At 37.8% G+C, this 17,194-nt stretch overlaps 1 protein-coding gene across 2 annotated transcripts in view; it reads right to left on the bottom strand.

The window, feature by feature from the left end:
* LOC143300748 (chromodomain-helicase-DNA-binding protein 7-like) overlaps positions 1-17,194 on the bottom strand; it is an 80,455-nt gene that overhangs the window by 44,444 nt on the left and 18,817 nt on the right. For both annotated transcript variants that reach the window (XM_076614653.1, XM_076614654.1), the window contains exons 4-18: positions 9,954-10,669; positions 8,660-8,777; positions 7,917-8,042; positions 7,340-7,408; positions 6,828-6,889; positions 6,297-6,411; positions 5,635-5,862; positions 4,590-4,717; positions 3,909-4,097; positions 3,176-3,230; positions 2,575-2,751; positions 2,045-2,206; positions 1,638-1,718; positions 1,008-1,161; positions 235-436 (exon numbers count right to left, since the gene is read on the bottom strand). In XM_076614653.1, the coding sequence (XP_076470768.1) occupies positions 235-436; positions 1,008-1,161; positions 1,638-1,718; positions 2,045-2,206; positions 2,575-2,751; positions 3,176-3,230; positions 3,909-4,097; positions 4,590-4,717; positions 5,635-5,862; positions 6,297-6,411; positions 6,828-6,889; positions 7,340-7,408; positions 7,917-8,042; positions 8,660-8,777; positions 9,954-10,669 (2,582 nt within the window). The remainder of the gene's footprint in view (positions 1-234; positions 437-1,007; positions 1,162-1,637; positions 1,719-2,044; positions 2,207-2,574; positions 2,752-3,175; positions 3,231-3,908; positions 4,098-4,589; positions 4,718-5,634; positions 5,863-6,296; positions 6,412-6,827; positions 6,890-7,339; positions 7,409-7,916; positions 8,043-8,659; positions 8,778-9,953; positions 10,670-17,194) is intronic.

A 17,194-nucleotide genomic window follows, 5' to 3' on the forward strand; every position in this document is an offset into this window, starting at 1 on the left:
TCAAAATAAATTTAAAGAAATAGTTCAAAGATAGAAAACCACTGTGGTTTTGTTCAGTTATTGTTTTTGTTCCAAGCACTTTGCATGCGGTTCAAAGACAGAAAGCCACTGTTGTTTTGTTCAGTTATTTTGCTGTTCTTAGCACTTTACATGATGTAGGCAAAAAAAAAAAAAAAAAAAAAAAAATTCACAGCACCACATAACTACACCAACTCAGAAAAGCCAGCCACTAACTTCCTCTGGACGAGGTAGTCCTCAATGATGTCCAGAACGCGGATCATCTGGGAGAAGATGAGGACCTTGTGCCCGTCCTGCTTCAGCCTGGGCAGCAGTTTGTCCATCAGCACCATCTTTCCCGAGGAACTGACCAGAGCCGCCAGCAGCTGTTCAGGGTCACCCCGGGCTTCCTGCTCTATCAGGATCTGCTCCTCCGCACCTGAAGACAATCACATCACCAAACTCTTTTAAGTGTCTTTTTTTAAAGACTTCATTTCCCATTTTAAATTCACTGCATCAGTGCTGCACAGTTGTAATCCTGACCTCGACTGAAGATTCTGACAAAATTCACCAGTTAATATTTCAACTGTTTAGTATTAAAGATGCACTTGCATGAAGAATAATAGCATTTAAACACTTCCTGCAAAATCAGTAAAACAGACTTCAACAGAACATAGTGGAAAAAATCAAAATGCACATTTAGATATTAATAAAGTTTTGTTTTTTTTAAAGTTGTTTCAAGTTGTTAAAAAATAACATCCAATCAAACAAGATCCACTAAAACACTTGTAACAATCTTACTACGCCATCTTCATGAAAACATCTGTCAAGACCCTAAAACACCCCTGAACACTTTGGCAGCTTAATGGTAAGATAAAAACAGCCACACTATTAACAACCAACTCACAGATGTAAGCGATAACTCATGAACACAGAAGAAAACCCTACAACTTCCAACACAAACCCTCCCCACACCGACCCATATGTGTACACCCGTACAGCATACTGACCATTGATGAGGTAGGGGTGGTTGCAGCACTTGCGCAGTTCCATCATGGTGTTCATCAGGCTGGGCATATTGGTGGTGCCCCCTTTGGACAGGAACTGGAAGTTGCGCTCCAGAATTGCCCGGTAGTACTTCTTCTGAATGTTGGTCAGCTCCACCTGCCACACAAACATACTGCCTGAACCCTTCATCATTCCACACTGCCATACTGCCTGAACCCTTCATCATTCCACACTGCCAACAACTTTTCATGGGTGAAGAATGTGCATGTCCTCTGAAAGACTTGGGAATGAGTTAAGGAGAGAAATGGGTGCCAATCTAAATACATAAAAGTTTACTAATGTATATATTTAAAACAAACAAAAATCAAAACAAAAAGACCAACTCCCCCAACAACCCAAAACCAAGCAACTCTTACAATATTCCCAATCATTTAAGTTTGGTCATTGGAATTAATGTTTGATAAAGAATACATAAATACAAAAATGGCATCTGAGTGTAGATCTTGAGACTTGTCACATTCTTTGAAAAATATCAAAACAAGTTATACATGCTCTATTAAAACACAAAGAAAAGTTTAAATAAACCAGAGAATCAAGTAAGTAAGTAAATAAATAATAACATATTAATATACCTCAATAATAGTCTCTTCTTTTGGAGCAAGGTTCTTTTCCACATCCTCTTTCAGACGTCGCAACATCATGGGCTTCAAGATCTGGAAAGGAAACAATGATGTTAGGATTCACCCCACATTATCAAGCAGAAAATCCATGAGCACTATTTGACCAGCTGTAGTTTATTAAAAAAATATTTTAAAAAATCTTATATATAATAGTGGAGTACTTTACTCATCAGCTACTTGGATAAAGCTTCCTTTATTGCACTGGTGTGCTCATGAAAGTATTTAAATAATAAAATTCCTTTTAACATGACTGAACAGATGAATGCAAATATTCCACACATTGTCTTCAGAAGAATGGACATGACAAACAAACAGGAACTCCTGAACAAGTCTGACATTCTCCACTGTGACTGACTGACCTCTTTTAATTTGTCCACTTGGGTTTCAGTCTTGAGGTCACCAAATTCTTCCAGGAAGGCGTTTGATGAGGAGAACTTGCTGGGATTGAGGAAGTTGAGGAGACTGAACAGCTCCTCAGTGTTATTCTGCAGTGGTGTTCCTGTCAGCAGCACACGGTGCTCCTGCAGCATCACCAAATAAAGCATGAAGACAAAACTCCCCACTTTGTTCTCCACCATGGTGACCATGAAGTGTTACTGTCACATTACCAAACAGCTGAATCTGACAGTTGGCAATCAAAGTACACATTCCAAACAATGAAAAGACTATAAAAGGATGTTGTAGGAAAAAGTATCTGAATTTTCTACATTTTTTCACCCAGTCAAAATCATTTCCCCTAAGTAAAATCCTGGCTCTTTCTTACAACACAAAAATCACTTTCCATTTACCTGTAATAAATGTTCTTACAGATATTAACATCTCCCCCCCACCCACCACGTCTTCAAACGTAACATTTTTATCCAGCAGAAAATCAACTGACTGTACTCACAACTTCAAACAAGCGAAGACCTTCTAAAAGTCGACAGTTCTTGTTTTTCAAACGGTGTGCTTCATCAATGATGCAACAGCGCCATTCAATAGTGGTCAGCAGCTCTATGTCCGCGAGGATGATCTCATAAGTTGTGATCAGAGCATCAAATTTGTATATATCTGGAATCTTCTGACCCTGCAAGCATACATATATACATGGCTTTATGGAGAAGGAAAATAAGGTCTTCACCAACTGACGTTTTTTTTATGTTAAAACAACAGGAAGAAATAATAATGTAACACCAAGTGTTCAGAAGAACATGAATATCACCAGGTTTAAGAGAATATGCCATTCATCACACTGACACTTTCAAAACTATTTCAAAACAAGATAAATCTTAGCATTCAGCTGTAATGAATTTCTGTGTGATTTATTTACTTATTAATCCATGGGACATAATTATGGAAGGGTAATTAAATAGGAGCATGTCTTTGAGCTTTATCATGCAAACAAGTACTGAACACTAGAAAATGTATCAATAGTAAAACAGAAAGAATGTCCTTTACAGTTCTCCACAATAAAGGCAGCAAAATACACACATCATTTAGAAGACACTCACACTTTCATCCTTGTAGAAGAGTTCATAATCTTGAATGATTGCTCTGCAATTTGATCTGGAACACACAAAGACACAGTTTCCTTAAAAACAGATCAGAAGTGCCAGATGTATAATTCTCAAATCCTGGAATGAAATACATGATTGCACCTACAGTTATGTATTAGTCTTCCACATCAAATAACCTCATTGCAAACACATGGACGCATAATTATCTATCAACTGCTAGCAAAGTTTACACGCCCCCTCAACCCCTCCTCAACCCAATTCTTCGGTTGTTTCACTTGGAAGAGGGTATATGTTTAAATTATTGTCCATTATTTCCCATACTTCTGATGAAACCAGGAGTTGTGCAGCGAAACAGTGCATGAATAAGCTTGAATTTGATGTATAACAAGATAACAAGCACATATCACTTGATGTGTAACAAGCACATATCTGATCTAAAATATTCTGTCTGAACTGGTTGATGTTGTACATAAGTGCTTGACCTGGAAAATATGCAAATTAGCGCAAGTTGAAAAAAAAAATCTAAAAATAAATACTGTGTTCACATTGCAAATGGTTCTCAAACATGTGAAACTGAAAACTCTTTAAAACAAAAGGAAATGTGAATTAAGTCAAATCTAGCAAAAACGCACTCTGCCTGAGACATGAAGGTTTTGCTGCTTGTTCTGTAATGTCCTGATTCTAGCACCTTTTCTGATAATTTGTGCACCAAGTATGAACAACTTACGGGCCATGGTAGACCACAGCATTCATGTCAGTCCAAGTCTCGAATTCCCGCTGCCAGTTGCCTAGAGTAGACAATGGAACAATGACCAGGAAGGGTCCCCGGATACCGTACTGAAAGATCTCGTTCAGGAAGGTGATGCTCTGGATGGTCTTCCCCAGACCCATCTCATCAGCCAGGATACAGTTTTGTCTATGACACATAAAAGACAAATAAATGTGAATATTCAGTGTCTTTTATACACTAACCAAAGCCAGCTGACAAAATCCAAAGATACAAATTTACATCATGTAAGTTTATTAATCAATTATTCCATTAATTAATAGCAATGCTCAGTGTGAAAAAAAACCAAAAAAAACCCTTGATCCGAATTCGGAGTAATTACATAGAGCTGTTGACATATTTTCTCAGTGATAAAAAAAAAAAGAAGCCAAGACAAAACTACACTCTCACAATTACACTCTTTCATGAATCTTTTAATAACAAAAAATCAACGCACAGCACAACAATGATGATGGTGTGTCAAAAAACACATACATACAAGGCGTTCCATGACTGTACCTCTTACCACAGATAATTCATGTTGTCCATGGATGCTATCACATGATACCAGTTCCCACCAACCAGATTTCGACCACTACCTGAACCCATCCCAACTGCACAAAGAAAGAAGAAGTGATGTACCCGTTGTACCAGCAGAAGGTGAGCCAGTTGAGACCCTCCAGCTGGTATTCACGCAGCTTGTTGCCCCCTTTGTACTCCCTGCACTCCTCCTGTTTCTCCCACAGCTGGGGCTTAGGCCGTGCCAACACCTGTGGACAGATTTTTATCTATGTTTAATCCAGATTTGGAGTTGATAGAAACATCACAATAAGATCTTGTGGATCCAGAAGCCAAATAAAATTACCTTTTCATAATGCAGATGTACGGTTTAATCCAAAGGCTTACAAACCATTATTCCTTATGAGTGGAAATAGTCTTTATGTTTAATTCCTATCTGGTACTGACAAAGTATTTCCAGAGAAATATTTCCAGGAAATCGCTGCCAGAAAAGACTGTGTACCCTATTTAACTGATTACAAGGCGCTTCAAATTATGAGGTGCATCCCACACACACAAAATTCTTATTTTAACAATACGTAAGGCACAGCAGATTATTAAGCGCATAAAAAAGTGAAACAAAAGAAAAAAGAAAAAAGATCAAAAGCAAAAAAGATAAACAAAAAAAGAAAAAACATCAAAAGCAAAAACGATAAACATTCACAATGTCCTATACTGACTAGCATTTTGCCTTGAACAGAAACAGGACCCTTCTGGAGTCTGCACCAATGAGTGTGGAAATTTTCACCTTGAAGAAATCAGCAAGAAGCAAGGAGTCAAGACACTGAACTTGACAATGTGGTAACAATAACAGAACAGCACATAATTTATCTTTGTGAGACGATAAAGTACAAGAACATGAGTGAACAAAAACTAAGTACAAGTTTTGTTTTTTCTTTGTACAAACAACGTTTCAAGGTTATTTTTTTCAAAATAAGTTTTTACTGGGTATATAAGGAAAAAAATCCTCATATAAAATAGTTTAAAGATAATTTTCTGCAATTTTTTTCTCCAAAGATGTGCAGCTGACCGAACAGTGTTACTTCCCTTCCCATGGTATTTAGAGAAGCATGTACTTCAATCATGCAGTTCTTACAGTGAGGAGTGAGTCATTAAACAAGTATTTTACCTGACGTTCCTCTTCAGGAGGTGGCATCTGCTTCTCTTTGAAGATCTGCACCTTGCTGGGATGGACGTCCTGCTCTAGTTCCCAGGTGCTCTCCTCATAGGTGAGGACGCGCCACTTGACCAGGTAGTGAATGACGTCTTCCTCTGTGGTGGGGTCCTTGCTGGTGACCATGGCCAGCACCCGGTCCACCTCCACATAGTCTGGGTTGAAGTACTCCTCATCCTCCGGCTGCACACAGTCGCACTGTCCATACCTTGCTTTGGAGTTCTTTTTTGCGCCAATGAGCAAGCAATTTTCTCTGTATTCCTATCATTTAAACCTCCCACCCACATTAGATGTGAAAATCAAGATGTTCATGGGAAAAATACAGTCATTGTGAAATGTAACACTACAATCCTATCTTTTAAATAACGAATCATCTCTTCTTATGAAATCCATAATCAAAAGACAACTTGATTTGTTCACAAACTGTGAACCACCTTTACGTTTCAGGTTCAGAGTGAGACCACTCTGACAATACTGATCATCCAGTTCAACTTTTTCCATCTATCAACACTTGTAGAAAATAAACACCTTCATAATGTCACAAACATAGAGATGATCTGACTCACTTCACACAGACCCAATTAATCAAAACTTCCCAAACATATTACCACCATTACCTCTTCAAGAAAAGTCATCATCCTCTCCTTCTTCTGCTTGAAGCGTTTGATTTTGGACAGAAAGCGTTTGTCGCCAACTTCTGATATAGTTCGCCATTCACAATGCAAGAAAGAGCTGAAAACACAACAGAAACACTGTACTTCAAATACAGCTGAAATTTTCAAAAAATTAGGCACAACTACCAATTATATTTATTTAAATAAACAAGTACTGTGCTTAAACTTTCACTGCTGTGTATTATGCTAGAAGCAAAAAGAAATTAAGATAATTATGATGAGAAGAAAAACCTTTTAAATCCCACCAGCCACCCCTACAAAACAAGTGTAAAGAGAAGAGAGAGATGAACAGAGAGCAAGAGTGTATGTTCTGTACAATGGTGAATACAATCAAAGTGAATTGGTTGCATGCATGCACAGTTAAGTGCTGTGTTGTCTGAAATGTCCAGGCAGAAAAAAGGTACAGTTTTAAAAGGTTTCAGCCACCCATACAGATTCAACAAAGTGCACAATCCGTAATGACAGAATACTTACTAGTTTTTGTATTTGACTAGAAACTCTTCCTCCTCTTCTTCCTCAGCTCCTTCTTCAAGTTCCTGCACAAGCACACATTTTCTGATATAGTAAATGTTTCACTTTATCAACTGTGCACAAACAGTTAGAACAAAGGACTTTCAATCTGAAGGTCCTGAGTTTGAGTCCTGATCACAGCACCTGGAGGGTTTAAAAAAGAGAGAGGAAAGGAAAGCATTGACAGTTTAAATGCTACTGATGTTGAAAATCACTCCAATAATCTACTGTGAATCAATGTTCCAATCTGACTACTTGGTTCATCATATATTTTGTACTCATTTTTCTCTCTGAACTTTACCTTTAATAAATCTAATTGACAAAAATAGAAAACCTACCAATTAATTAAAGCAGCAGAGTGCCTGTGACATTTCAATTTACTCTTCACTTATAATCACAGAATTCAGAACATACATCCACACGCAAGCCAGCCACAACTGGTAAACACCAAACGATTAACCAACACAGTATCTTACCTCAGCATCTCGCTTGCGAATACGGTTGCCCAAGATTTTTTCAACTATCAGCACATCCTCTTCCGTTTCCTGTTGAATCAGTCATACAATGTAAAAACTCACAAAAACTGCGTATATTTTTTCCATTAGTAGTTCCAGACACAAAACAAAATAGCAAACCCTATCACGGTAAAATGCTAAATAAGTGTTCATTATTATAATTTTTATCATTATCACTATTGTATTATTACTATAGGAAATTTTCGTCAAAAGAGGGCGTTAGCCAGCGGGACAAAGGGGAGGTTACCTACTTCCGGGAGGTTATCGGCTGTAGTTTCATTTTCTCCGCATAGGCGGATAGTAGTTTGCACAGGCAGGAATGTCAGACCCCTGCCGGAGTCTGCACTAGTTGGGTCACGGTTAAGTATGTGTAATTAAATAAAGTATTATCATTATTATGACAAGCCCTCTCTATTAAAAACAAACTTCTTTTTGTTTTAAGCCATGAAAATGTCATATGCATGCTGTCAATTGCTTTTCATAATTTACTGTTTGTCAGTCAGTTTGTCAGAAAAAAAAAAATTGTGTGATAACTTACTGTTTTCATGGCAACAGGCCCATCTGTGCCCTCTATAGGTTCCAGGATGTGTTCATCATCAGATAAGTTTAGATCTATATCATCCAAATACTTCTTTCTCTTGGTGTTCCGTGAAGATCTGCGTTTCTGAAAAAATACAAAAAAAATAAACAATTTTTCAAAAAGGCATTGAACAGACAAGGTGAAGCATCCTAATATATATCAGTATTCATAAACTGATAAAGTATCTAAAAAAAAAAAAAAAAAAAAAAAACAACCCCAAAAAACCCAAACAACAACAACAACAAAAAAAGTGGTGAGGGAGGTATAGGAAATAATTTTTATTTCACTTAAATATACGTAAAACATATCATCACATAATACCCACACTAAAAATGAAAAGAAATATCTTGAAATATTTGATACAGTGTCTAAAAAGTATATTTACACATCAATGATAAAAAGTAAAAACACACAGCCCCACCCCCACATACAACATTTTGACGTAATTTTCTGAATTTTTAAATTCACCTCCAACTGCCCATTACACTGGTCTATACTACTATTACTATCAAGTCCCTATCAACCATTGATCTATACTACTACCATTCCTACTAAGTCCCTATCGAATAGATGGGAAGTGTCCTTATCCAACAGTTTCCTCACAGACATGAAACACACTGCTTATTTCAATGTTACAAACCCTTTAGCGTTGTTTAAAAATAAAAAAAAAAAAAAAAAAATCACAAAGTGCTTTAACTCACATTGGAATCATCATCACCCAAGGGGGATCCTGGAGGAGTGACAGCCAGATCAACGTCGGACCCGTCTGAGCCTGCCCGCTTTCGTTTACGCTTCTTCAGAAACAGGGAAGCAGGGGGCCTGCAAACATCATCACTGCATACCAATCTGTTTGATATAGACAGGCTGATGATGGGTGGACTGGCCCAGTACTGAGACCATTCATTTTGTCTAAAATAGGTAAAATATGTAAAGAGACCTCTACTATTTACACTGTGTCTGAAATAATACATTTGTGTCATTACCATTGATACTGTGCATTGCTACTACTCAACAGATCACTTCAAAGTAACTGAAACAACAGTTCTTTTCTACCAACTAAAACCTCCTTCATTTCTTTAAAATCAATAACAACATTATTTCAACTAAAAAAAAAAAGAAAAGAAAAGAGAAGCAAGGTCTTCAAAACTCACATGTAATACCCACTTTATCAACCAGAAGAATTACAGAACAAGAAAAGGGATATTATTAGGCATATAATCTTCTAACAGACCAATTTCATTTAACACTGTTGTAACTTTGACTTTATCTAACAAATAACCTTCACTTTTAAAAGTGTTTATGCTTCGAACATCAACCACTCTTCAAAGTTTCAATAAAATGGGGTGAAAAATCCAAGGGATATCACATTTCCTTTTTCCATGCCATGTTGTGACCTTGATCTGATTCTTGATATGGTTTTTGTTCTCACCATGATCAATCACTGTTCCAAGTATGATGAGGATAATATTCAAGACATCTCTCTCTCTCTCTTGTGCCCAGTCTTTAAAAAAAAAAAAATCAATTTATCATCTGCAATGTTGTGATCTTGACCTTTTACATCTGACCTTGAATTCCAGTACGGATCATGCAGTCACTGTGGACAGTCACAATAATCAGTCTCATGAAAACTGGAATTAAGCCTTGAGCTCTTGACTGCTTTTTTTTAATTTTTTATATATATTCTGCCAAACAATGACCTTTCACCCTGCTTACCTCATCACCAGAAAGGGGAGACTGGAAAGGTCTTACACATATCAATCATCCTAAATAAAAAGTCCTTTTCAACTGAAAATACCAATGTTTTCTAAGAACACACAGAGAAAATCACCCAGAGAAAATACCAATGTTTTCTAAGAACACACACACACATACACACGACTGACAGGTGATTTCATGGACTTTCTTGTTTACACAACTGGACAATTGATCAACATTTTCTAGCCTGCACATGTACAAAGAAACCACTAACTACCCAAGACAAAAAAAGAAACTCACTTTCGTTTTTTACTGGATGGCTTCTTGATTGGCTTGACTTTTGGAGTTCTGGGCTTTTTCTCTTTTGGGGTTTTCTTTTTGGGAGTAGACTGGTCATCAGATTTCACATCTGTTAAACCCTCCCCCAGTTCAGTTGTTGTGGTAGGCACTGTTGGATCACTTGTGTCCACTTTCTCCACATCAACATCTGTACTCACATTCAGGTCACTACTCGTTAAACTTTCATTTCCTTCCTCTTTGGATTTTTTGGGCCTTCGCCCTCGGGGCTTTTTCTCCTTAGGTTCCTTGGGTTCCTTAGGAGTTTTAGGTGTCTTGGGGGTTTTGGGGGTCTTTGGGGTCTTGGGCTCTTTGGGGGGTTTGGGGGGCTTGGGCTCTTTGGGAGTTTTGGGTGTCCGTGGTTTCTTTTCCTTGGGTTCTTTGGGGGTTTTAGGGGTTTTGTCTCCTTTCGGTTTTCTTTCACGCTTTCTCTTGGGTTTTTCACCCTGTCCTTCTTGAGCTTCAGCTATTTCAGTGACAGTGGCAGGCAGAGGGTCTGAAGACATGACCTTGACGACTTCTGCTTCTGGACGTCTGTCTGTCACATGAGTGGAGTGTATCATGGGAGGGGTCATCTGAACAGGGTCAGTCATGGAATCTGCCGCTTGCTGCACCACCATTGGCTGGGAGGGTGGAGTCGGGGCTGATAAACCATCACCTGGGGTGCTTGATGTTGGACTCTGCAAAATTCAGGGAAGCATTTCATTTTTCTGTCAAGCAATACACTGTTTGTTTTGCTTCAGTCTGGAACTTTTTATTATTTTTTTTCCCCCCAATTCAATGTTCCCTAATGCTTCATATGCTAGGAAACACACCCCGTAATCATGTACTTTCAAGTAAACACACACGATGACACGAAATGTGACAAACTGAAAATGGCCACATCATGTCAGGAAAAAAAAAAAAAAAAAAATCACAGACAGAATGAAGAAGAGGGTAAACACAGCAACGAACACACACTGACACAGGTGTCCAGAACACACATTAAAGGGGTAAAACAAAGACTATCCACAGATACACAAACAGCAATGCTTCTATGAGTCGTGTCAAATGCCACCCCCTTCCTGATTCACTAATTTAGTAACTCCCTAACTGGCTCAGTAGCTAATCAATAGCAACAGTTTTCCTCAATGGCACTCTCCTTCTCTTCCAAGCTCTCATGCACCCGTTACCATGGAAACCAGCCATTTCAGTCTGCCAGTCTGTGTATGATTTAAATCTGTGTACATGGTATTTGGTGATGCAAGCCAGTCACCAAGTTATGTGTGGTATGTTGCATGAGCTTTTCTCCGTTTATTGATTTTCTATCACAGTATTGTCAAGACAGAGAGGGGGAGGAAGAAGACACCAGAATTTATTGAGGTTGCCTGGAAATATTCTGCAGCAGCCTCTGCAGTCCTTTTTATCCATCTCCCTTCCACCCCTACCATTTTTTTTTTGTGATACCTAATAGTGGGTTAACATTGCATCACTGTTTATATTAGTCAAGCTGACAGCACAGGACTCAACAAGGCTGCCCCCACCCCACTCCCCCCAAAATCAACTGCATTAAACACAAAATTGTCAGTGTCACATCAGGAAAAAAAGAAGAAGAAAAACCACACACCTGCAAAACAACACAGTTCATGACATATCATTGTGACCATAAAGCTTTTTAAGGAAAATTTAAGGCAAAGCTGGCTGCGCTAAGGACTCGAAACCTTCCACTTAAATCTATCTTCCCCAGATTACAAAAAGTTGTTATAAAACTACAGAATGGACAGCTGGTGCACATACCAGTATCTCCAATCAGTACCTAATTGGCAGATCAAAGCAGCTCAGACCTTATACTAAGACAGTACATCACAGACAGTGGAAAAGAGAGAAAAATGTGTCAAAACTTGTCTGAAAACAACAACAAAGTGGAATGGACTGGAGAGGCAGAAAAAGCAGACAATGAATAATGAATTAAAGGAAAAAGGCACAGAGAAAGATAGCAATACAATTACAAAAGAAAAAATTTCTAACACAGAATTCCCTGAAGACAGGGATGCCTTTCACACTGAAAGACCCCTGGCATCCCATAGACTAGAGGAAAACAGCTGGCACTAGGAACAGCAATACTGTTGCAGGTAGCTTTGGAAATGTACAATAATATCAATTCCATTAATCCAGACTGTTCCAGTCCTTGAACTGAAGCAAACTAAATTGTTTCCAAATCTATCCTCATATATGTTGAAAAAAACAACAACAAAAAACAAACAAACATTTCCACACTAAATAAAACCTATGGCTAAATATCTATATCAGAGTAAATTTCTTGTAAATAATGTAATTCCTTACACCAAATTATATAAACTGCCAATTTTACATCAAATTCTTGCATATATTTCTGCTTCAGGTTCAATGTTTAAGAGGGGGGGTGGGGGGGGTGGGGTGGGGGACCACACCACTGTTAGCCATTTAGTGTTACATTTAATTTATGGTAATCAAGATATGTTTTAGATAACAACTGTTTGTGTTACATATTATCAATAGTGATCAAGTTGTGTTTTAGATAACCACTGTTACGTTTCATCTGTCTGAAATAATCTGCACTTGTGTTCAAATTTCTTCTCAAGTGAACACATGCACATGCTAAAATATGCCAAATGAATGAGTGATAAACTTGTCAGTCGGGCGACCAATTTGTGACAGTGTCAGTGAAAGGGTGACTAAGCTGTCAGCGTCAGCTTCAGTGCAGACCAATCACACTTTTCCCTCATACTTTTTCCACCGAGACCAGGTGTATTCTGGGAAAACTTATCAGCACAAAAGTGACAGATCAATCATTATTTTTTCTTTATATTTGTAATGAAACAATTACATCATCTTTTCCTGAAATGCATAATTGTTCATGTCTGCTGCCTTGTCATTGCTATACCAGTAGTTACTTTCAATAATTCAATGATCAATCATCTTTTTACTTTGGCGGTTACAGAAACAAGACCAGCACTAAAACAGGGTTTTTTGACTCACTTGTGTAAACAAAGTGAGTCTATATTTTAACCTGGTGTTCGGCTGTGTGTGTGCGTGCGTGCGTGTGTGTGTGTGTGTGTGTGTGTGTGTGTGTGTGTGTGTGTGTGTGTGTGTGTGTGTGTGTGTGTGTGTGTGTGTGTGTGTGTGGTAAACTTTAACATTGCCATTTTATCTGCAAATACTTGGTCAGTTGACACCAAATTTGGCATAAAAATAGGAAAAATTCAGTTCTTTCCAGTCATCTTGTTTAAAACAATATTGTAACTCTGGGATGGGCACAAAAAAAAAACAAATAAAAATAATTTAAAAAAAAATAAAAAGGAAAAAAACAAAGAAGCCAAATTATATGCAAAATGAATTTACTGTTATATATATATATATTTTTTCTAATTCTCTAAACTTGGCACTTTTATCTGATATTCTGACACAGCATCAAAAGCAGTCATTTTTACCATTTTTTGTTCAAACAGGAACTTCTTTTGCTAAGCATGGAAGTTATATTTCTGGTGCATGTCTTTGGTACAGACAGTAAAAAAGGGAAATCTATCTGTAATTAATGCTAGGGGGGTTAATTTGCTTTAAACTGATCTTTCTCATCTTTAACATTACATTTTGAAATTATACTCAATACATAAAAAGCTTGTGTGTTTTACTCTCAGTGTACAGGGCTTTGACTATGTTCATTCGCCCAAGTGGTCTTTTTCGGAAAATACTAAAATCAATACTTGGAGTGGACTTTATAGATCTATTGGTTGAGCCCTGAAGGTCATGGGCAAAAATCAATTGCATACACATATTCATACATATTCAAAGCGTGTGCTCATATTCCTCATGAATGCGAAGGACGCCATTTTGTTTCAAGTTGTTGACCTGCCCGTTCAATCCTATATTCAATCGACAATACACGGTAACAAGTGATGGAAAGCTGGAGGAGACCGTTAAATATTTATTCAGAGAAAGATTTGTGAACGCCTCATCACTTACTGGATTATGCCCCAAACTGCCATAAAAATGTCAACAAAATCAGTTGGAATTCACAGTTAAAAATAATAAACCATGAGAGTTAATACCCTTGACGAAACATAAAAATTTCCAGTCTTGACTTTTCTCAAAATTAAGTGCTTTTCACTTCATACGCTGTTTAGAGGTACTTGTACTTGGCTCTACATGTTATTAGTTTAACAAAATACTCAATTTTCATGTCAATTTAAAACTATAAACCTAGAATTAACATAAAAGAGAAATTGAATCAACCATGTTGTACATTCCCGGTGGGTGTAACTAAACTTGTACATCTATCTAGATCCAGAGAAAAAGGCTAAATGTTGCAGTGTGACTGGGGCGATAGCCAGGTCTCCTTTACCGCAGACTTAAGAAGAATTCTTAATTGCCCTTTAAGATTTTTTGAATGGCCAAGGTACACCAGAATAATATGATTTAAACAGCATTCTCATTGCAATCGATTTATCGCCCTTAAAAAAGCATGTTTAAATGTTAAATTTTTTAACGTCAGTTAAGGAGCTACGATAATGTATTGAGTAAGACAGTTTCTTCTCACCCTAACACGCGGGGTTCGAATCTGCCTTCAGGACTTTTATAAAAAAATTCTTTTTTAACCTGAAGCTTTATAATAACAAATACACAACACTTTTTAACGTGCATCACAAGTGAGTCTTGAACTTGAAGGCCTTGCCTCTCTTGTTTTCTTCTTTTTTTTCAATTGTCTGGGAATTTCTAGCCCTGAATGTAAACATCCCCCCCTTTGCTCCCCCCCAAAGTCTGGAAAAAATATCCTCATTTAAGTAAATGTGAAAGGAGAACTAAAACACTTTCACTGTTAGTGTTATACCTAAAATCTATATAACAAAATTTGAAAAGAATCTCACCTGTCACTCAAATGACTGTTTTAAAGTTTAGAAATTCCATAAATGGCTGTTTTAGAGTTTAGAAATTCCACAAATGGCAAAGCCAAGTTTCAAGGGCGACTGGAGAACAAATGATATTGCCAGTTTGATGTACTGAAAGAGGGAACTGACATCTGGCAATTTTTACAAGTACACATTTGTCAAGCCATAAATTTGATTTATTTTACTTTCAACACTCATGTTCATAATTTTTCCTTGGATTCTCTTTAGCATGTGAAAATGAGAATGGGTGTCTTTTTGTTAACTAAAGAAAAACAAAAGTCATACTCTGGTAACACAATTTTTGCTGTATTAAGCTGAGAAAAGGTCTTTCAAAAATGGACAAAGCCTCTCTTTGTGTTTCAAAGCAGATCATCAGCATAGTCAGTGCCGTCCATGAAGAAAATACAAAATCAATAATATGCTGTGAGTGTTAGTCCTTCTAGATTGTCTCTTGCACTGCGTATTCCGTTTTCATAAATCGATCGTGTCCATCGTACATTCGCGTGTCACAATGATGTCTTCAACAAAGCTCCGTTGGATCCATCAGGACAGCCCACTGGCACCGGCACGCAGAAAGATACATTTCACAAACTAAGAAAACAATCCAATCTTCCTCGAGTATCCCACACATGGCAATGAGAGTACACGAACGCATGCTTTTTAACTGAGGGTCGCACACTGTCCACAGTACGATTCTCTTCTGTTGGGTGGAATGAAACAAACAAGGCCACCAGAATTTAACCAACATAGTAGGCCTCTAGTAGTTAGTACATTCATAACGCGTGGTGAGCGGCCATCTTGAAAAAGTCATCTCAATTTTTTTTGTGGAGCTCGTTTTTCGACAGCGATCTGCCGGGAAAAAGAAAGAAAGAGGAAATCTTGAGTACAATACTCACCTGCACTACACAGAATTTCTGGCCTGTAAACAAAGCGGCTTGAAAAGGGAGTTTGATGGCAGTATGAGATGGTTTTACTCTCACGAAGTACCCCGGACTCGCCATTTCACTAATATTCGTACACTGCGCTTGTAAGCTTAATTGATTGAAATACGGCTCGCACTCACACACGCTCTCTCTTTCCCGACTACAACGGTAACTCTTCAGTGCGCTGCGCTATAAATAGACGCAGAATATTCCTCTGTGACAAAGCCTCCGCGAGCTGCCCACGCTACACACGGCGAGTAAAACAACTGCACATCTATCACATGACCATAAACGAGTGGATTTGCATTGGCTCGCCCTTCGAATTTCCACGAGTGAAGCGGAAGATATTTCATTCGACGTTATTGATTAATTCTTCACTGTACAGAACCATGTTCTGACGAATAACTCAGCATCCAGCTCTTCTGGGACATACTGCTGAGATGGGGGTTTGGGAGTGTTTGCTGCCCGACTTTTTCTTTCTTCTCCCCCACACCCCTCCCTCGGCCGCTCCTCTCGGTCTGAACTCTCGGGTTTTCTAAGTGCAGTTTTACGCTTAAAAAAATTCACGCCTCTGTGTTGGAAACAAAGTGTAACACATTGTTCTGACATGACGGCGATATTCTTTGTTATTTTTCATCGTGCGCGCGCGTGTGAGTGTGTGTGTGTGTGTGCGTGTATACCCCCCTCCCCCCGGTCATTTCATTCTTCAGTAGCCACAACATATTGTGCTTTACAGAAATTACAAGAAAGCTTTCTAAAAAAAAAATAAAAAATAAAATAAAATAAAAAAATAATAAAAACTTTACAAGACAGCAGTAGAAAAGTATACAGTTTTAAGTTTGTGCAATTTTGATTTGAAAGCCTTCAGTATTATCACCTTTTCACGTGCTTCACTTTATAAAAACAACAATAAAAACTGACAACTTTCTTTTTCAGACCAATGAGCAAATGATATTCATCCTCCAGTGTAAAACCTGGACTCTACATACACCATGAGCATGAATACATACATGCAAACTTGTAATATCATATGATGTGTGTGTTTGCTTTTGCTGTGTGTGCTAATCTGAACACACATGTATGATGATTCATCATTTATGAATCAGACAACAGATGCAGAAACGGGAGTATCAACTAACAATTCTGAATAGCACTGTTCCTCCATCCCTAACAAAAGTGGTCTTCTTACTTTCAGAAAGAAAAAACAATCCCCAAGTGCTATTTTTACACTACAATATACAAACACACTGCTTTTTAAGTTCATGTTTACACAATCTTTACCTTCTCCCTTGTTGCTACCACGAAGGCTTTAATAGTGTGTATTCAATTACAATATGTGCTTTCCTACAATTGAGGCACTTGCTTGAATGCAATAAGA

This window comes from Babylonia areolata, chromosome 26 (assembly GCF_041734735.1).
Source record: "Babylonia areolata isolate BAREFJ2019XMU chromosome 26, ASM4173473v1, whole genome shotgun sequence".
Taxonomy (NCBI): Eukaryota; Metazoa; Mollusca; class Gastropoda; order Neogastropoda; family Buccinidae; genus Babylonia; species Babylonia areolata.